At 45.8% G+C, this 22788-nt stretch overlaps 1 protein-coding gene across 4 annotated transcripts in view; it reads left to right on the top strand.

The window, feature by feature from the left end:
• CPEB1 (cytoplasmic polyadenylation element binding protein 1) overlaps positions 1 to 22788 on the top strand; it is a 517982-nt gene that overhangs the window by 320123 nt on the left and 175071 nt on the right. For all 4 annotated transcript variants that reach the window (XM_069624702.1, XM_069624701.1, XM_069624700.1 and 1 more), the window contains 2 exons: positions 18291 to 18427; positions 18590 to 18788. In XM_069624702.1, coding sequence (XP_069480803.1) covers positions 18291 to 18427; positions 18590 to 18788 — 336 coding nt within the window. The remainder of the gene's footprint in view (positions 1 to 18290; positions 18428 to 18589; positions 18789 to 22788) is intronic.

Here is a 22788-nt window from a genome sequence, read left to right as displayed (position 1 = left end):
GGGGATTCCTCCCTTAGATGAAGAGTTGGCACTTCCTGCCCATCCCTTGTTAATCCCAAGTTCAGAAGAATGGGCTTCACAAGACCTAGACAGGGTCATGAAAAAAATGTCCTTTATGGCCAATTGCTACGAAAAAGGACTCTGCAAACTTCCAGTTTTTCCACTCCCCCCCCCCCCCCCCCACTACAGCTCCCTATGGGTCACAAGTCTCTGCTCAACCTTCTCAACCCCCTACTAAAAGGCCTTGTACAGAAATTCTAGTGCATAGAACAGTCATAGAGCTCTATGACCTGGACTCCAAACACAAAGACCTCAATTGTAGAGGCCGCTGACACTCAGTATCATGTGGAGGCAGCAGACCCTTATGGGGACGATGAGGACCTAGATGCCAGTATGTATCCAATAGACTCACCTATTGATCAGGACCCTCCTATCGTTGATTCTTCTAATGACAACCCAACCCCTTCTTAATGAGGTGCTAGCTAGGGCAGCAGAGCACTTTCAAATTGACACCCAGGAGGTACAGGAGGATAAGGACTTTGTAGGACAGATCCCTGGGGACAAGAAAACAGTGGCGCAGTTTATTCCTCTACTCAATACAGCTCAGGATACAACCGTCATTAGAGGCCCCCAAACCTCACACAGGCTGTAAACCTACGTATAGAAAAGCTCTTTAAACCTGCACCTTCAGACCCACTGTATATTAGAGGGCAGCTGAAGCCCGACTCATTAGTTGTAACTGCAACTAGGAAAAGAGCAGGCACCCCCTTGCTTTCTCAGGTCCCAACTGACCAGGAAAGAAAAAAAGATTTACACCATGGGTAGAAGGGACGCCTCCTCCGTGGCTTACCAGACAAGAATTGTGAACCATGCAAACCTTTTGGCCAGTTACAACTGCCATAAATGGGAGGAAGTGTCAGCTCTATCGTCTGCCCCAGAACCACTGAAGTCCCAGCTAGCACAGGTGGCTGCAGTATGGAGGGCAGTGTCCAGCTGTTTAAGACCAACCTTGAGGCGGCAGACAATGCCGGAAGAATCATTGTTCAGGGTACTGTTATTAAACTTCATGCGTGGCTGTGGCAATCGGGTTTCAGACCAGAAGCGCAGGCCACCTTAATTAACATGCCTATTGAACCCAATATGCTCTTGGGCAAGGCAGTCGAGGAAGCCCTTAAGATAGCCAAAGACTCGTATGATCCACTTAAATCGTTGGGCCAACAAGCCACCCGGCCAAAGGAGTAATGGCAATTTTCAGTTTTTGCAGCCAAGATTCTCAACAGGATCCAATTAGTCAAAACCAAGGTTCCTCCTGGGGAAATCAAGTTCAGGGCTATCCTAGAGGACAGCACAGAGGTCGTGGGAGGGGCAACCCACCTCGAGGTGGCACCCCACCTCAGAAGCGGTCACATTCCACTTCAGGTGCCCTCCCATGCTGCTCCAGTAGGAGGGCACATTTCCAGCTTCACCCACGCTTGGGAGGGAATCGCCTCAGACAGATGGGGGCTGTCAACAGTAGCAGGCGGATACTGTATAGAGCTCAAACGACCCCACAACCACCCCATGACAAAAGAGCCACTCAAAAGAACACCAGCATATCCTCCTTGAGGACCCCATCAAAAGATGTCCCTGCCAACCATGTAAACAGGGGTATTTATTCAACTTCCTTGTGCCAAAGAAAGATTTAACACTGCGCCCAATATTAGATTTGCGCCCTGCAAACAAGTATGTCAAGCCACAAAAGTTCCATATGAATACGCTACAAGCGGTAATCCCTCTACTGAAAGGAGATTACATGGCAACACTGGATATGAAAGATGCCTATTTTCCTATTCCAATGTTTCCAGCGTACAGAAGATTCTTTTGTTTCAAGATGGTGAGCCAGCACTACCAATTCAAACTGCTGCACTTCGGAATAGCCTCTGCTCGAAGGGTATTCACAAAGGTATTGGCGGTGGTGGCAGTGCACCTACGTAGGGAGGCAATCCCAGTGTACCCTTACCTGGACGACTGGCTCATTACAGCGGATTCCCCCCTAATTTGCAGACAAAACACTCAAAGATCAACCTTCTTTCATTTGGGCTTCTCCCTCGAGAATGTAAAGCCTAGTGACAAGCACTTCCAAACTGTTCCTTGGAGCTGTTTTAAACAAACGAGGGGTTGGTCTTTCCGTCAGAGGAAAGGGTCCAAAATGTTACTACAAATACCGCATTATCAGTCCGGCCGCCAGATAAGGGTGCGCAAAGCTATGCGTTTGGTAGGCATGATGGCATCTTGCATTTACCCAGTTTCTCACGCGCGCCTGTGACCCATGCAGGAGTGGTTGGCGAAACAGTGGTCTCAGGCAAGTGGTCAGTCGGACGATCTAGTGGTAATTTCGCCAGCACTTGTACAAAATCTTCGCTCGTGGACAAGGGAAAATCTGCTGAAGGGGAAACCCTTCTAGGATCCATAGATACTGGCGATTGTCACGACAACACCTCTATCGGGGTGGAGGGAGGGGCTCACTACCTTCACCACAAGGCTCAGGGTCTGTGGTCTTGCACAGCAGCTCAGAACCACATCAATCTACTAGAGCTTCTGGCAGTATTCAACGCCCTTTGGTTCGTTAAATGGGATGCAAATACCCAATCTGTGCAATTCCTGACAGCACTACAGCGATGTTTGGGAGGGGTGGGGGCACGCTTTCTCTAAATCTACAGACTTGCGCAGCAAATTTGGAAATGGGCACTCAATGTTCCTATCGTCACATGTTCCAGGGGAACTCCACTCTATAGCACTCATTGATCAGACATCTCCTACCAGAGGAACACGAGTGGCATCTACATGAAAAGGTCGTAGACCACCTTATCTCAGTAGGGTTCCACACAGTAGACTTGTTCTCTACAAGCGAAAACGGTCAATGCCTATACTTCGCGTCCAGGATCCCCGAGCCAGGCTCCAAGGGGAACACCCTATGGATCAGCTGGTCAGGGATATTTGCTTACGCTTTTCTCTAACACCTCTGAAAGTAGTGAACAAGATCTGCAAGGAACCAATAAAACTCATCCCAGTTTCTCCTATGTGGGCAAGACAACCATGGTATCCACATCTGTGCAAACTGGCGATGTGCAATCCTATCAAACTCCTGTGCCTGTACAATCTACTGACTCAGCACAAGGGACTAATGGTGCACCCGCAGCCTCACTCAATGAACTTGGCAGCATGGCTCCTGAGGTCATAGTTCGGACATCTTAAACTTCCACAGATATGCATAGATATCTTTAAAAGAATCAAGAAAACCAAACACTAGGCACTGTTACTTTGACAAATGTAGAAGATTCGTAATTTGCCAGTCTAAATAAATTAACCCCATTTAATGTACTCCTACCCACATTCTAATTTATTTGCTCCATTTGCTAGATGCACGGTTAGTATTCAACTCAAGTCCACCTGGTGGCTTTATCAGCCTACACCACTTCTCATAAGGTCTCATGGTGAAAAGTACCTATCATCAAGCATTCACATTTCAAACCCGCTTCCAGGATGGGGATCTCAACGTGGTACCCGCTGAGCTCATGGGACCCCTTTTCGAGCCAATGCACAAGTCTAGTTTAAAACACCTGACTTACAAGACCACCTTCTTGTTGGCTATCCCTTCCTTAAGGAGAGTCGGGGAAATGCAAGTATTGTCAGTGCAGGATCCTTTCTTGTTGTACACAAAGACGAGCTGGTTTTACGTACTCGCCCTAGGTTCTGCCCTAAACTAATCTCCAAATTTCATGTAAACCAGTCAATTAAGCTACCGGCTTTCTTCCAGGACAGCAACAGCTCAGCCTAGATAAAACTCCACACTAGATGTGAGGAGGACGGTCCTCTACTATGTAGACAAGACCATACTGCTTAGGAAAACAGATAGTTTGTCTCCATAGCGCCAGGCAGAGAAGGTGACGGCATTTAAAAAAAAATGTAATCTTTAGGTGTATAGTCGGATGTATACAACTGTGCTATTCCCTATCAAAGAAGACCTTGCCTTTTACGCCCAGGGCTCATTCAACAAGAGGCACAGGAGCAACCCTGACTCATTGCAAATATCCATGTAGCTGTTTTGCAAATACTGTCTAAAGGGAGTTCAATACATACTTTGACTCTGCACTACTGCATTGTCACTCATTCCCAGACAGATACATAAGTGGGAGAAGCGGTTCGTAGACATTTATTTGCTCATGAACATTCTCACATCCCACCTCCTAACACTGCTCGCTAATCTATGCTCAGCATGTGATCTAAGCAGATTCCACAAGCCTTAGAAGGGATACGTTACTCAATGTAATCGTATTTCTGATGCTTGTATTTTCTTACATGCGCCCACTCTTCCTCCCCTCAGAGATGGCGCATGGATGCTTATGAGCTTGTCTGATACGTATCTGCTTGGATAAAACTGTACTTGCGCTACACCTTATACTACCTCATGTCAGAAAAATAACAATCTGAGGGACCTCGACACATGAGGGATCATGGCTACAGTGGACATCACACTAGGGTTAGTATGACAGGCATACCCTGTCGACATCCCTTTTTGAGTTTTGAAAACTGTAATACTCCAAAGCTTCCACTAGATGTCGGTTTATGCACAGCATGTGAATATCTAAGCAGATGCAAGCATCAAATACAATATAGATTTTGTTAAATGTTGTGCTTAAATTGCACTAATAACCTATGAAATTCAATGGAAACACTGTTAAAGGGACGTTATGGTTATAGGTAAAACCTCAGAAATTTGGCAGTTATGCTAAGCAACCATTACTCGCACCACCACCACCGTGCACTGCTAAGACTAACACCCAGGACATCAAATGGCATCACAAAAGTCATTGATGACATCACTGACATCACATGTGAAATTAATGTTGATGTCCCTGCCTACAAGGGGTTGTTTTTATTATGTTGGTAACAAGATGTCAGGGGTGATTGTGTAATGTTAAACATGTAATAACTAGCTAACCATTCAAGACTTACTACACACTTGTGCTAGTGCAAACAATACATATGAAGACCCACAATGCACACAAATCAGAGGCACATACAGGGAAACTAAAGTAAGGAAATGAGAAACAGCATCTTCAGAAAATGTTAATAGCATTAAAGTTTATCTTCCTGTATACAAATGTATTGTTTGAGGCCTGCTATTGCCCCATGCATGTGCACCATGAGGTGAGACCAAACCCTAGGAATGTACTTTAAGAACATACGACAAGGTTAACATTTTGATATACAGCACTTTTTTGAATTCTAATATTCCGATTGTCGGTGAATAAAACCACCTGGCCTAGATTTTTCAGTGAACCAAAATAAGTGAGCAGATATGTGAAGTCATCAGTGCCGTTTGTTATGTCATCTTTGCCCTGGGTTTTACTCTTAGCAGTGCATGTTGGTGGTGCGAGTTATGGTTGCTAGCTTACCAAACACGGCCACACTTGCAAAGCCATGCTTTAATTTCCTTGCCAGTGCTCCTCACGAGTTTGCTTGAAATCCGCCCATGTTTTATTTTTTTAAAGTATCAAAATGTATGTACATACAATAGTCATAATTTAGCCCGACTTGATAAAATCCATTCAGTCTTTACACAAACATTGAAGGTTGGGTCTATAATCTTTCTTAAAACTTTTGTCCACATTCGTCAAATAGCATCAAAGTTATAAGCCATCTAAAAATGTTGAAATCCACCTCTAATTTCGCCCCCTCTTGAGGAAAATCCCACTAAACTTTAGAAAACCATATATCTAGATCCAAAATCGTTTTGCCAAATGTTGTGCAGATTCGTCAAATAACACCATTTATATGCCTTTACAATATTTTGGGACCCCCCTCTAATTTTGCCTCTCTTGACAGAATCCCACAAAACCATTCGGTATTAGTTCTAGAATAAAATTGCAAAATTACATGCAGTTTCATTGAGTGGCACAAAAGTTATAAGCCATCCAAAAACTGCTTTTCCCCAACTCTGTAATGCAGAAATAGGTACAGATGTCCTAAGATATCTGAAGTGTCCACGAACACCACAGGATTGCCCCAGTACATCTGGGGTGTTGGTGGACTTTCGGGCCAGGGGGTGAAACAACCCATTTTTTGGTTTCTTATGGCCATATCCAATCCTCACCCTCCACCCCCCAGGGATTGTTTGAGTTTGACAAGTGCAATGCTGCTTTTTTTTTTTTTTACCGCGAACCCCAAAAAGTCTGCGAATCCAAGATGAGACATTTCAGGAAAACCGATTTTCCCACCACCCAATCTGCGGCTGCGTCCTGATATCTGTGGACCACGCAAAAGTCTGAATTTTTATGGCCAGAGGCCAGTCCGCGGATCAAACGGGGAAGTGAGTCCACGGAGCGGACATATATCACTAAATTGTTTTGCCTTGCGTTTCAGTCGTTTAAAAAAAAGCTACTGGACGGATTTAGATTTACACCAAATCAGCAAAAGCACGCTTTTGGGACCAAGCCGCCGCTTATGCTTCAAATTTGGTGAAAATCCGTCCAGCGGTTTGGGCTGTAGGCGCGACAGAAATTCTTTCCCATTATGTCTATGGGGAAAATACATGTTGGGACCCCCTATAACTGTGCCCCTCCCCCCTTGATCAAACCTCACAAACTTCTTTCAGAGTGGGCCATGTACTTTTGCAAAGTTTGAGGATTTTGAGGATTTGTCCAAGGGTGGGGCAGAGGGGAGGTGTGTCGATCTATCTTTAGATCACATGCTAGATCACATGCTGTGCATAGGGGACATCTAGTGGAAGCTGTGGCGTATTAGTTTGTTTTTCCAAACTCCAAGGGGCGTCTAACTAGGGCGTGCCTCTAATACTATCCCTAGTATGACGTCTAATGTACCCATGATCCCTCACGCATGTAGGACCCTCAGATTGTTTTTTAACGCCATACTTGTCGGAAGCATTTCACATTTTTTGGCTTAACCATTTATTACCTTAATTACAAAAATTCCCCGTTCTCTAACCCTATGCCGAAGATCGACGTCAGTGAATCGAGACTGAGGAAAACAGCTATCGAGACTACATGACGGACTTTGGGGCTCGGAAGGCCTCTGCCCTGTGCAAGTAGGGAGAGTGGGGGTGGTTTCTCACACACTAGTTTCCTACATATACCCACCCGCTACCAATTAGTAACATATGGAGAGTACTCCCTTTACATTCTGGCCAAAGTGTAACCGTAAGTTTCCCTGGGTAGACAAACACAATAGGGTGTAGCTTGTCTCCCACGAGACCATACCAAGGCTAATTGTAGAGCTTGTAAGCTATTCAAGGCCGAGACACTAAAGGACCGCTCGACAAAGCGCTGGGCCCACTACGCCGGGCAGCTAGAGGCCGTGTACGCCATGGTTCCTTCAGCAATGGCGGCGACGCTGCCTTATCCGACAGCGAGGGCACAGAGGTGTTGTCAGGCACCCACGCGCAAGCCCCTGACCTCGGAGGACTGACTAGCGGTTCAGTTATGGGGACAACACCTGGCAACACATTATCAAATTGGCAAATGTGCAACGCACACCTCTTCCACCAAACGCACTAACCCCAGCAGAGATTCGACACGTATGTCGAGCGAATGGCAAAAGAAGGCATCAAGAGCGGTCTGCCGTTTCGCTGTCCTGGGCATTCCAGGTCACATTCGCCTCAGACACAGAAACCATCCATGGTTGCTAAAGGTGCCACAGTACCAAAGGTCATTGAGGCCCGGTCGTCAGACGAATCCAACCTCTTCCCCCAAGTAGCATGTTCGTCTACTTCTGTAGCAAGTTCGTCATCTGCTTCCGAGATTCAACGCCCCTTTTCCAAGACTCGCGAATCTTGACGCCAAGCGTCGAAACATTCAGAAAACTCTAAAGGCTCAGGAAAACATTCCTCTAGTCATGGGAAAGGGGAAAAACCTAAAACCTCTGAACATCTGGTTCAGAAGGAAAAACTCAAAGAAAAGTCCAAGGTAGCTGACCCTGTCACCAAGGAAAAGACTGTTCCTCCCACTCCTCAGGATATAAACGTGGATGAGGAACCACAGCAGGAGAGTGTTCTCCCTAGTTCCAAGCAATTGAAATCAGGACATTGATGGAGTAATGAGGAGGATGTCCGTTTTTGTAGATTTCTACAAAAAGGACCCACATTATTTTCATAGCTGTCATAGTACACCAGCTACCTCTGCCCCTTTGGGATCCAAAGACCCTCAACCCCCTACTAAGAGGCTCCATTCTGAGACTCCAGTTCAGGGTTTGGTTTCAGACCCTTCTATAATTCAGCCTTACCAGCCATATGGTGAGGAGGCAGAAATACAGATGCTGGAAGACCAGGCAGGGGTTGATTACTATGGGGATGAGGACCAGGAAGAGGAAGATGAGGCGGAATCCTATAGTCTTGACTCCCCTATGCCCAAAGACCCCCCCCGCCCCATGAATGACTCACCGGTTGATAATCAAATGAGGTATTGGCTAAAGCTGCAGCCCATTTTCAAATTGACACACGGTGTCCACGAAGAGAGATTTTGCAGAAGAAATTCTAGGGGACAGGAAATACATTGCCCAAGCTATCCCCATATTAAAATCAATCCAGCACAGAATCGATCCTTCTCTGGTAACCCCTAATCTTTCTCGGTTGGTTAATCCACGAGTAGAAAAATAATTTCGCCCTGCTCCCGCCGATCCCTTATACATAAGGGGTCAGTTAAAACCCGACTCATTGGTGGTAACCACCAGAAAAAGGGCGGGCACACAACTAGCATCTTCTGAAGCACCCCCTGACAAAGAGTATATGCTCTGGGCAGGAAGGTGGCATCCACGTCAGCATACCAAGCACGGATTGCCAACACCACCACTCTGTTAGCAAGGTACAATTGCCACCAATCAGAAAGGTAGCTGCCCTTATAGCCTCTGCACCTGAACCTCTAAAGGGCCAGTTGGCCCAGATTGCATCAGACGGAAGATCTGTGTCTGGATGCATCCTTAAGGCAAACTTCGATGCAGCAGATAAAGCAGGGAGACTAATAGCAGAAGGCGGTTATTAAACGCCATGCTTGGCTAAGACTATCAGGGTTCAAGCCCGAGACCCAAGCCACCCTCAGACATGCCGGTAGAACCGAACGTCCTATTTGGTAAAGTAGTGGAGGAGGCACTAAAGATTGCGAAGGACGAATGAGACCTTGAAGTCCCTCTGCCAACTGACAAATAAGCCCTCATATCAAAGGGGGGAAATGACAATTTTTGTCGCTTTCGCGGCCAAAGCTCCCAGAGAGCTTACAATTACTATCTGCGTCAAGGAACCTCATGGGGCAGTAATGTGTCCCAGGCTACTCGGGGTTTCACCAGAGGTCAACGCAAGGGCCGCGCTAGGGGGAGAGGCAGCCCCAGTAGAGGTGCTACACCACCCAATAAACAGCAGTGACCTTCCACTCTGGGTCCTTTCCCATGCATCCCCAGTAGGGGTGGGGGGCGCATTTCCACCTTCACCCACGCATGGGATGGGATCACTTCGGACAGAATGGTGCTGTCCACATTGTCCGCAGGATACTGTATAGAGCTACTAGAACGTCCCCGCAACCATCCTCCAAGACAAAGTACCCTCCTTGGAGCACCAAAGAATGATCCTCGAGGAGATTGTCATTCTTCTTGCAGCAATAGAACTCGTCCCGTGCAACCAGGTAAACAAGGGTGTTTATTAAACCTACTTCCTTGTGCCAAAAGATCTAACGATGCGCCCGGTATTAGACTTGCACCCTGCAAACCAGTATGTCAAGCCACAAAAATTCTGCATGACTACACTCCAGGAGGTAATCCCCCCTGCTAAAAAGATTACATGACAACATTGGATATGAAAGATGCCCATTTTCATATTTCCATGTTCCCAGCACACAGAAGATTCTTGCGTTTCAAGATAGACAGCCAGCACTACCAGTTGAAGGTGCTGCTCTTCGGAATAGCCTCGGCTCCAAGGGTATTCACCAAGGTACTGGCGATGGTGGCGGCGCACCTATGCAGGGAGGCTTTCCCAGTGTAGCCTTACCTGGACGACTAGCTCATCACAGGAGAACCCCCCCTCCCAGTAATTTGCAGATTGAACATTCAAAGAACAATCGACCTCTTCCAATTGGGCTTCTCAATCAACAAAAAAGTCAAGCCTGGTGCCCAGCGCCTCAAAACAGTTCCTAGGAGCTGTCTTAGACACCCAAGAGGGGTTGGCCTTTCCATCAGATGAAAGAATTCGAAATCTGTTGCAAATTCCACAATACCATTCCGGTTGCCAAATAACTGTACAAAAGCGATGTTTGCTAGGCATGATGGCATCTTGCATTTACCTGGTCCCCAACGCGCGCCTGCGCGTTCAAACCATGCAGAATGGTTGGCGAAAGTGGTCAGTGGGACGATCTAGTGGTCATTTCGCCAACACGAGTACAAAGTCTTCGCTGGTGGACAAGAGAATCTTGCAAGGGCGAAACCCTTTTACGATCCAGAGATACAAGCCGTCGTCACAACAGATACCTCACTGGCAGGGTGGGGAGCTCACTACCTTCACCACACAGCTCAGGGTCTCTGGTATCACACAGTGGCTCAGAACCATATCAATCTGCTAGAGCTTCTGACAGTCTTCAGAGCGCTTCAAGTATTTGAACCCCTCTTATCCAACCTATCAGTGCAAATCCTAACGGACAGTACGACTGCTATGTTTTACTTTAACAAGGGGGCCCTCGTTAACTAAATCTGTCCAAGCTAGCCCAGAAAATTTGGAAATGGGCACTCAGACGGAGGATTTACCTGTCAGCCCAACATGTTCCAGAGGATCTCGATGCACTAGCGGATGCTCTGAGCAGGGATCCCCTCCCAAAGGAACACGAATGGCGAATACAGAAGTCGTAGATCTCTACTCTGTGGGGTTTCCCCACTATAGACCTATTCGCCACAGGCGAAAACAGACAATGCCCAGACTTCGCATTGAGGTTCCCCCAGCCAGGCTCCAAGGGGAACGCTCTGGATGAATTGGTCAGGGATGTTTGCCTACGCTTTTCCACCAACCCCTCTGATGGGGTCAACAAGATGCACAGGGAATCGATAACGCTCATCCTAGTTGCTCCCATGTGGGCGAGACAACCATGGTTTCCACACCTACACAAACTAGCGGTGTGCAACAACCCCCTCCCACCAATCAGAGTCCCATGCTGGTAAAACCTACTTTCCCAGCACGAAGGACAAACGGTGCATACTCAACCCAACTCGATGAACTTGGCAGCATGGCTCCTGAAGTCAGAGTTCGGCCATCTCAATTTACCCCAGAGATGTATGGATACATTAAAAGAATTAAGAAAACCTAACACAAGGCACTGTTAATTTGATGAATGGAAATTATTCGTTATTTGGTGCCAGAATAAACAAATCAACCCAATTGATTGTACTCCTTCCAATAGTGTCACCTATATGCTCCACCTACTGGATGCAGGGTTAGTATTTAATTCACTCAAGGTACACCTGGCGGCACTGTCAGCCTACACCACCTCATAACAAGGTGTCATGGTGGAAAGTGCCAGTTGTCAAAGCCTTTATGGAAGGGGTAAAGAGACTCCTCCCTCCAATTTCTAACCCACCACCAGGTTGGGACCTTAATGTGGTGCTTGCTAAACTTGTGGGACCTCCCTTTCAACCCATGCATAAAGCTAGTCTCAAACACCTGACTTATAAAACTGCCTTCTTAGCCATTACATCCATAAGGGTCCGTGAAATTCAAGCTCAGTGCAGGATCCTTTCTTTACTGTTCATAATGATAAACTGGTTTTACGCACTCACCCTAGGTTTTCACCTAAGTTCATTTCAAAATTACATGTTAACCAGTCCATTGAGCTACTGGCCTTCCAAGAACCCAAAAGCTCTGCTGAGGTGAAACTCCACATACTAGATGTGAGGAGAGTGGTTCTCTACTACGTGGACAAGACCAGACCGCTAAGAAAAACTGTTGGTCTCCGTAGCTCTAGGCAGAGAAGGAGATTGCGTCTCTAATGGTGCCATCACTAAATGGATAGTCGGATGTATCCAACTGTGCTGCTCACTTTCAGATAAAACACTGCCTTTTATGCCAAGGGTCCACTCTACAAGAGGTACTGGGGCTACTCTGGCTTTCATTGCAAACATACCCCTTGACACCATTTTCAAAGAAACTACATGGAGCTCTATTCACACCTTCACTCAGCACTACTGCATTGACACTCATTCCACGACAGATATTGAAGTGGCACAAGCGGTTCTAAGACATTTGTTCGCTCATGACCCTTCTCACCTCCTTCATCTAACAGTTCGCTAATCTATGCACAGCATTTGATCTAAGCAGATTCAACCAGCCTCAGAAGGGATACATTACTCACTGTAATCATATTTCTGATGCTTGTATCTGCTTAGATTCACATGCGCCTGCCCTTCCTCTTCTCTGAGAGAAGGTGCATGGATGCTTGTAGTCTTATCTTAGCTGCTTGGATACTCTGTACTCGCGCAACAACTCATGCTACCTCATGTCAGAAAATATACAATCTGAGGGTCCTACACGTGAGGGATCATGGGTACAGTGGACATCACACTAGGCATAGTATTACTGGCACGCCCTAGTTCAACACCCCTTTTCGAGTTTCGAAAAAACAAACTAATACGCCACAGCTTCCGCTAGATGTTGGCCTATGCACAGCATGTGAATCTAAGCAGATATAAGCATCAGAAATACAATTACCGTGAGTAATGTTATATAGAACCGTCCTTGCCACTCATGAAGTCACCGTTTGAAACATTGGCTACTGCAAACATCCAAATTTTATTGTGGACAGTCTATTAATATCCATCACTTCCTCCACAATGGTTTCTGAATTACAAACGTGCACTGAACTGGATCTACTGTTCTACAAAGATGGTGGTCCTTGGAACCAATCCCCACTACATACCCAAAATTCCCTTGGATTAAAATTTCCTTATTTTGTCCAAGGTGCTAGAGCCCCAGCGGAGGTCATGCTATGCTTCCTAGACATTAAGAGGTCAAATACTACCTAGATTGGCCAAATTCCTCAGGAACACACAGCTGCTTTTCCTCACTTACGTACCATCTAATAAGTTAAAAGCAATATCTAAACCAGGAATAGCTAGATGGATCTCATCTGCCACCTTGTCACGCAAAAGCAAACCAGCCTCAAGGGGGAACAGCATATGCCCATTTCACTAGGGCGACAACAGCATCCGTGGCTACATGGTCTAGGATTTCCCTATTGGGCACATCTGCCAAGCTGCCACCTGGACTGTCCAGCACACATTTATGATCCACTACCAGAAAGTGGAGAGCGGGCCTTCAATTTGTTCCACTAAGGTAGGCTTTTCCTGTGCTCTACCACCAACTAAATGTATACCTCCATGTTCTGTTCACAGCATGTGAATCGATGGAAGATCAAATGCTGGAGCAAGGGGTGAGTTTCTTGCTTGTAACTCTATTTTCTTTGCAAACCCTGCATGCTGAAAGGGCATTGCATTTGCTGGACGTTGTTCAGTCCTTGTACGCACAAGGCTTTTGGAAGATGTCTCAGCTGTTTTTCACTTTTGGACCTGTTTGGTATAGGAAGGCCCTGTCTAAGGCTTCCATCTCAAGGTGGCTCTCGGGCTGAATCCTGCATTGCTATCATCTGACCAACAGACCGCTTCCAGGCCCATGTCGCATGACCGGTCAAGAAGTGGACAATTCTTGTGAATATTGTAGAACTGGAATCGACCAGTCTTGATGCTACTGAGACGTGAGGAGCAAAGGAAAAAGTTGTATCAAAGATGGCACCTAAATTATGAGCAGATGGGTTAACGGAGCGGTGTGGAAGACATTGAAGGGAAGGAGAAGTGTAGAAGAGACTGCAGAAGCAAAGAAAACAGTTTTTGAAGCAATAAGATGATGATCATTCGTCAAGTAGTGAGGAACAAGGAGACGGGCTGAAATAGTTGAGTGGAGTGAATCGGAAAATGTAGAGAAAGAAATTATGATTTGGGAGTAAACTGTCTAGAAGTGGAATGACAACCCAAGTGAGAGTAATGGATAAGATTGGTAGAGGGTGAAGAGGACCAGGGACTGAGCTTTTGAGTGACTCCATGAAGATGTGTAGGGGAAGTTTGACCGGACCAGGAGATTAAGAGTGGTCACTAAGATGGGAAGAAAAACTGTGTAGAAAAGAGCCAGAAATAAAGAGGCATAGAATAATGGTGTTGAAGGCAGCTGATGGAGCAATGCAAATAAGAATTTGGGAAAGATTAGCATGCCGAAAGTAGTTGGAAATGCAAACTAAATCTGTTTCCGTAGACTGAGAAGGGCATAGTAAAGTGTTGGACTCAAGAAAAGGAAATTTGGGAATAGGCTGCATGTTAAACTACCTTAAAGGGAAGGGAAGAAAGATGGTTGGAAGGGGAAGAAGGATCAAGGGAAGGTTTCTTTTGAAGAGGAATTTAAGTTGCCTTAAAGGAAGAGTAAAAAGGTGGAAAGGGAGGAGTTGTTGAAGTCAAGAACGGGAGAAGCAGAGGGTAGATTTTGAGAATAACAATCAATAAGATGTAGATGTCATGCAGGATGAACACAAGCAAGAAAGTGAGCAGTATCTGAATCTGAGATGAAAAAAGGCAAACAGTTTGGAAAGCAGGAGGGCGGGGTGGAGTAATATGTGGCAAAAGGAGCCAAGTTGAGACCTTGTCAGAACATAGTAGTCTGGGAAAGGTTGGGGGAATTGGTTAAAAAGATGGACTAGTATGAGGATAAGATCAGAATAGTTGATCCTTGCACTCATGACTTTGTTACTCTGGGCATAAGAAGAGATTGGGGTCGGGCAGGGGATTATCTGAGGATGGGTATATTTACATTTGCGGTCTGCCCGACACAGGGTTGGTGAGATGCCAGGCTGAAGGGACTTGAGCGAAGGACAAAAAGAATTGGGATGTGAGTGGGTCCTGTTTTGAAGATTGAAGTTAAGAGAAGAGAGAGCATCATTTGGAGAGGCCTGTGAGAGGGATTCCTTTTGTTGGAAAAACTCACTCGGAAGCACAGGGGCCACAAGCTGTCTAGTTAGTTTGACTCCTTGAACGCAGTTTGCAAAGCAGCTACTTGGCGTTCACTGCACATATTAGCACGACACTATTGTGCAAACACAAGCAGTCAGTCCCTGGTAGCATAGGCTGTACTTAACATTTATTTTCAAATGATCCTTGAGCTCACCAATCCTTGAGGTACTGCATGCTATTCTAAGCTCATACCAGGCTCTGGCTTGTGTCTGACTTGTATGCGCCCACATGAGAGCAGTAGTAGACTCCTTTGCTCACGCTGCTTGCATGGTCCGTAGTCCTCTGAAGGATTTTGATATAGGGTGCATCTTGGATACCCGTACAGAATGGCAGCCTATGCAAAGCATGTGACTCTTAAGACACAAGCCAGAGACTGACTTGGTAAAAATTAGTAATTTGGGTGGGCAGTGATTGGAATGAGCTTTGAGTACACCTCTGGCTCCAATTATGGAGGCACCCTTTTTGATGGAAATGTTAAGTCAGTTGTAATACTAGGAGCCAACCACTAGATTTGACTGCATAGCATGCAAGTCTGAGTTTCATGATGCAAAGACTATTTTTGGTAATTCTTTTTCTTGCACATGCCCAGCAACCTCTGATATGTTAGTCCTTGTCTAAGTAGCTGGGGAAAGACTTGGGAAGTTGAGGGATGGAGCCTGGTGCTCTGCGCAAAACTACAATTAAATTGTTGCTGTACATTAAATGGCTCCAGTCACTACCCCCTCGGCACTAGTCTGAGGAAAGGGAACCAGGCAGATTATTCTGATCTCCATTGTGAATACACCTAATATGGTATTATAGGAAATCATTTATTAGAATTCTGTACCCTCATTTATATCAAGACTTAGTATGTTTCTTTGCAGCTGCCATCCTCTCGATGATCCGCCAGAAGCAGGGGGAGAAAAGAATTGTCTTGGTCAAGAAATCTACTTTAGTGATTACTGCAGTGTCCCGTTGAGAAGCAAGGAGGGCCTAGCTGCCCCATGTGGTCTAGCCGTGCTGCAGGTGTTTTTAACATTAGTCTGCCCCCTCACCTGGCAGTTTGAATGCCCAATTGTTTAGGCTGTACATGCGCATGCACACAAACTACCCATTTCCAAAAGCGTTCGATTGACTTTTTCCACTTGACTGATAATGTCTGTTTACCCTAACCATTCTAGTATATAATGTGCTACATTTTTCTGATCAGTTAACATGTTTTTTTAATCCTGTCCCCAAAATGAGTCCAGCTGCACTAGAGCCATGGGGTGCAGTTTGCTGGGTTATTCGCTGGTTCTCTCAGCAAAGGGTTTGGCTCAACCCTTTTGGAACTTGGCTACTTTATGGACAAGTGTGTTCTCAACAAAATGACTTGGCCACCAAAACCACCCAATCAAACAGTATTGTAGCAGGCGGCTACTCACTCTTGCCTCTTCTGTTTCCCCCCCCCCCCCCCCCCCCCCCCCCTCCCTTCCTTGCCTCGTTCCCCGGCACTTGCGCGATCTCAATGTCACTTGGCCTAATAAGATTGATGTCTCTGTCCTACCTCTGTTCCCCCTTCCTTGCCTCGTTGTACCTTGAAACACTTGTGTATAGGCACGTTACAAATGCCATATATCCGATCATATCTGCATGAGCTGCCTTTAGCATGGTCTACTGTTTCTAATCTGGTTAAACTGTCTAGGTTGACTCTTGCAAGTTTCATCTTGCAGCACTGGCTACATGCAAAATGTCGGGTATAATTGGGTCTTGGATAAGTAGAGTAGTCATCACACAGTTAAACATATTAAAAGACCCATCCTGTTATGTTGCCTAAGGCTACAGGTGTTTTGAGCACCTAAAAACCTTTTGTGCACTTGGATTGTTCGAATACTTGGAATGAGTCCAAGATCCTTGGATTTTCATAACCTGATCTTTGATACAGAGTAAATGTTCCATGATCTGTACAAGCGGGGTGAAGGGCTGATTTTAAGCATACTAAAAAATTGTGCCATGTTGTATGACACTTGTCAAGTAAAACATTTGAATATACTGATGGTTTCTGAAGGAAAGTATGGATGTTTTTTCCCTGCTGTTCATGGTCTGATTTGTATATTGCACCCCTTCAGTAATCTCTCTGAATAGTGAAAGATGAATGCTATCCAAAAATCTCCTGTAAAGTATTGTTTGCAGCGGTAGGCCGTGATTATGTGGAACCCCAAAATGTCTAATCCAATTACGAATCCAAAATAACAATTTTGGGAAAACTAAAAATTGGGTGTTGGGAGTGGGCCTAGTGGTTCTGGGGATGGGGCGGTAACTAGGAACAAAAAGGGGCTTAGATGGGCGAACCCCCTAAAACAACAAAGGAATGTTACTTTGGAGTTGCTGAATTTGGTATTGGTTGTAATTGGATTAGTTTTAAGACTCCATGTAACCATTGCAGCATTTCATCCATGTTTTAAATGGCTGTCCTATTGTATGAAGGTGTTATAGCTGCACCCTGTTACAGATGGGAACTTCAAATGGGTTTTGGGGTGACAAATTCTTAGTGGCACTAAGATTATTTTGTACTTTACCTAGTAGTTGAGTTTTCGTGCCTAAATTCTGACCATTTAAGAACACAGTTGAGCCTGTTACCCCCAAAACTAGCCTTGCAAAAGAAATGAAACCGTACTACCAAGTCTGGATTTTCATTTGCCAATTTGCATGTAAACAGGATGTTTAAAACAGATTAGGTTGTTGGGTTATCTGTGTGGGGGGTCAGGGTGTGAATTAGCTATATTGCTAAATGTATAACAAATGAAGCATTTTAACACTTCTAACATTAAAAGCTCTGAACCAGACATATTAGTGGGTCTATTGCTCTATTAAACTCCTAATCTAGTTGGTGTGTTGGGAAATATTGGTAGGGCTGGGGTAGCAGGGGCACTTATATTCTTTGGTGAATTCAAAGCAGTTTATTTTTATTAATAGTTTTTGTGTGAAACTTGCCTAAATCCTGCTAAATCTCCAAATCTACCAAGCTTTTATTTACCTGTTGGTTTTCTTTGACTCGTTTGGCAGTCTGAAAGGTGTTAGTGTATGAGTTTACCAAGTCACTGAATATGGCCTTTGGCTGCAGTTCAAACACAGCGACCACATATCTCAATTCAGTGTAGGCAATCAGCACTTAATTGGACAAGCCCAGAACCAATCTCTGCTGCTTTAATCTTGGAACAAAGACTTCCCAGGACTAATGGTTACCCCTTTCTGCACAGGATATGTCTATTTGGTGTTTGAGTCTGAGAAATCTGTACGGGCTCTACTCCAAGCCTGCACTCAAGACCTACTTAGCCAGGATGGGCTCAGCGAACATTACTTCAAGATGTCAAGCCGCCGGATGCGTTGTAAGGAGGTAAGGGACTGTATTAATCCTTCACACATGCTACTCGGAGTAAGTGGTTAAGTTGTTGAAACTTACTCTTGGTCAGCAAAGTCCATTGCAAAGACGGATTGGACTAGAACACACTTGCTACCTTTCTAGCGTGGCCTTTTTAACATTCTGATTTGTTTGCAGGTGCAGGTGATACCATGGGTCCTGGCAGACAGTAATTTTGTGCGGAGCCCTTCTCAGAGACTGGATCCTAGTAAAACTGTGTTTGTAGGTGCTTTGCATGGCATGCTGAACGCAGAGGCACTGGCAGCCATTATGAATGACCTGTTTGGAGGAGTGGTCTATGCTGGCATCGACACGGACAAGCACAAGTACCCAATTGGTGAGCTTGGCAATCTAAACTGCACTAATCACTGAAACAGTTTTGTCTTGCGCAATGGTAATTTTTGGCCAACTGATAAATTGGCAATGTAAGTTCTAAAACAAAATTGAGTCTGTTTTGATTCCTGCATTTCAGGCTGGACATACTCAATATAGGGTTAAACACTTGCTACCGTACTGTAATATGTTAATTTTGCTGCTTTTTAAAAAAAAATGTACTTTGATCGTTTTGGAGCAGAGCCTTTAACATTCAAAAGCAATAAAGGTTTGCAGCAAAAGGGACCTCAAGGTAGACTGAAGAGAGAATTATTCTTTAACCATTTCATAAGCAGGGGAAACAGTTTTCCAGTTCGGATAGATAACACTTCTGCAGTGAGGTATTTGTGTGACTTGTTCAGAACAGAATGCTTATTTTATTGGACTCTACATTGGATCCACAGATCAATCCATACCGCTGGTGCAGGGATTCCCGGTATGTTGCATGACTCCCAAAGGGACGGGCAGTCAGCCGAGCTAGACTTGACAAGTAGGAAAATGTGGGAGGTAGCATAAAGCACAAGTGATTTGTCTACTATACTGTCCGACACTAAAACATGGAAACTTACTTGTGGGAAAATGCTTCGGAGTGGTGGAGGACATAGTGACCCCCAGGACTGGATTACATTCCCATGAGACCCTGGAGTTTGGGGTGGCTCGATGGAAAATGGGTTGTTCCTCTGTGGGGGGAAATGAAAAGGCTTGCAGAGTCAGTTTATGACTTTAATTCGTACTGTAGGCTAGACACCTCTAAACCTTAGTTGGCTTTATCAGATATGGACTAGAAATCCATTTGAATTATCCCTTCAAGTGGACTGCATTCATTTTTATCCTGATTGTCCTTCAGGCTTATTCAAGAAGTCTTGACAAATCAAAATGTACTGCAACGTAAACTTCTAACATTCACTAGATGTGCATACATTCTAGGTTCAGCGGGCCCTATTTGGTTGAAAGATCACCAAGGAATAAGGGCAAAAGGCTCAAACATGAGGGTAAGCACAGCCAGGAAATCAGATCAAATGGGTGCTATCAGTATAGGGATGAAGCATTTGTGATTTGTGGAAATGCAAACTAGCCTTTAGGACTTCACCCACAAGAGAAGGGACGTTTGCTGAAGGAAACAAACACGACCACAAATTCCAACAGCAGATCTATGTTTTACCTTACAATCCTAGCCTGGCTTGTCAATGCTAACTGAACTATAGTCTGTTCTGACTGCTTGCCTTTTTTAATGCTTTTTTTGTTGTATTTTTGGCTTCACTTGTGCCTGATTTTGCTTTAGTTTTTGCCAACGGGAAGCACCTGCTCTCCCCTCCTCCCCAAAACAAAGCAGCCAAAAAGGTGGTAAACTTGGTCGTCCTGGCTCTCTCATTCCCAACTGGTTGGGAATGTCTGCATCTGCTGGCGGGCTGTAAAAGATAGCAGTCACTTGTTTTGGAAGGGCCTTTGTCACGCGTGCACCCCTCTGTGCATTTGTCACACATCTTACCCTCACGTCGCCAATGTCCAACACCCAGTTCCTCTTTTTCCGCCTATTGGGCGGGTTGGAATTTTGCCTGTACTCAACTTTTTCAGGGTTTCCTTTTTGCAGTCCCATCTTTTTTTGCTAATGATTGGTTAGTTGTATTTTTTCAATTTGTGGTGCCTCCCTCTACGCATGCCGTATGCGACAGGTTTCAAGCACTGCGTGCGTTGCTGGAAGCATTTCTGTGCGGTCGATCTGCACCATGCCTTGCTTCTGCTGTCTGGATATACATCACCTGGGGAGTACCTGCATCTTTTGCTGTGGAATTCACCAGAAGTCTCTGCAGACTCATCTACTCTCCCTGTCTGAGCTGCGACCGATACCAAAGACTTTGTTCGGAACAGGAGGGTGGCCAACATCGGTAAGAGCAGGACTACCTTCAGGTCACATACTAGTTTTGGCACCGGCCATTGGTACCCAAGGGAAGACTGCCTCCTCATTTCCAGAGTTCTCCCAGGACCGTTCAAAGGGGAAACCCATGGCCTATCAACCTGAAAGTACCTGCAGTTGGGAAAGGGTCTCGGATGACCCAACCGGTACAGTTAGTTACTCCAGATAAAAATGATACTGGGAAAACCTATTGCCTCGGTATACCGAACAGGCAAAGGTACATGCAAAGAGGCCCGCGCCTCCGGGGTTGACTCAGATTTCCCCTGTACCGGACAAAGCCAGGTCAGCTTCTGCTTGCTAAACTTCTGGTACTTTAGTAGTAGTTGAGCTTTCAAGCTCCTCGGTACCAAGGAAATCTCATACGAGGCATAAGCACTCATTCGAGATCTAGTCCGGCACACCATTCTCCAAAAAGGAACAAATGGAAGAAATCTCTGGCTTTTGTCTCAGGCTCGGTACAAGAGTCAGAAGGATAATTCTACTCTAATTTCTGACTCGGAAGACTTCGATGCTTCAAAATTCTTTACGGTTCCACCAGGTCACTTGTTCAGCACTCCTGTGAGCTCAGTCTCCTCACATTGTGCCTCAACTTTCTCCAGTCAGAGGACAATTTGTGTCGTACTACTCTGGTACCAACACAACCTTGGACCCAAGCTGGTTTTAACCACTATACAGGTGCCTATACCTGTGGTGTTGAAAATCTTTTAGGCAGTTGGCTAGGATTATAGGACTGACTTCTACTTCTATCAGGCTTGAAGACCTTCTACCTCCCCCTTCCAAAATGGAGAACAACATCACCAATACTTGGCAAAGTATCCATATCAATCCCTCGCAAAGGATCAAATTTCTATTAGCAGCTATAGATGCTACTCTACACAAGGCAGCAGTCTCAGCAGTACTGGAAACCATGCTATCTGAGCCCCTCCTAGAGGTTTTGGCTCCCAGGGTTTTCACAAAGGTGCTGGCGTCAGTGGCAGCTTACCTTCGATTTAAGGACAGTCCATCTATACCACTATCTAGACTGGCTTGTCAAAGCCCAGACTCCAGATGAATTGCATCAGATTGCAAGAAACATGCCATGCGCTGTTCAAGCTGGGGTTTTCCATAAATGTGACAAAATCCCAACTCGATCCCTCGCGAAGGATCCAATTCCTAGGAGCAGTTACAGATACTCTACACAAGGCGGCAGGCTCAGCAGTACTGGGAACCATGCTTTCTGAGCCCCCCTTTGAGGTTTACATGAAGGACAAAATGTCACCCATCGACCCCATTCCAAGTCTTTCACAGTACCAGTAGACAACGAGGACTCGTGCCTCCTCCCAAAAAACAAAGTCAAAGGGCACTGACTGATACAGAGGACATCATTCAGTCTCCGTCTTGGGTGTACTTGCATCCCGTCCCCTTTTCCATACTGCATGGGGGTCCCTCGCTAAGGACTGGAGACGGCACCCTTTCCACTAGAAAAATGTTCTTCCAAAATGTAGGTGCGCCGGGGGGGGGGTGGGGGGGTTCAGCCCTCGGTGCATGCGCTCCCTTGACTCCAACCACTGGTGCCACTCCCCAGTCCCCTTTTCCGTGTGGACAGGAACAGGCCAATTTCACCAGCTCTCCTGGTTTTGGCTTCGGCCATGTAATAACACACACTCTTCCAAAGCTACTTTTTGTCTTATCAGGTACTCTGTCCTCTGGCGCCACGCTCCTCCCCGGCGCATGCCGACTTCAATGGGCTTCAGCAGGTGTCGGCCTGCGAGTGGCTCTTCCGGACATCAGATCCCCATGCTCTTTACCTTGGCTGCCGTGGCCCCGACCATGGACGGGAGGGTTGCACCGTATGACACTTTGTGTGCTTAGAAGAACAGACTAGCCAGGTGGAGGGAGCTCTTTGAGAAGTTGCCTCCAGAGGACTTGAAGGACTTTGTCAGGCACAAGTCAAGGCCCAAGGGAGGGTTGCTCTTTTCCATTGCACCCCGCAGGGGTGAATCCTTTCCTCAAACGCCCAGATGGGAGGAACCTCTCAGGTTCTCGTAACAGCATGAATACCAAGGCTAGT

The sequence above is a fragment of the Ambystoma mexicanum genome, chromosome 11 (genome assembly GCF_040938575.1).
Source record: "Ambystoma mexicanum isolate Mex_15411 chromosome 11, UKY_AmexF1_1, whole genome shotgun sequence".
NCBI lineage: Eukaryota > Metazoa > Chordata > Amphibia > Caudata > Ambystomatidae > Ambystoma > Ambystoma mexicanum.
Note: the sequence above shows the minus strand (reverse complement) of the source record. Positions and strands in the feature narration are given on the sequence as shown.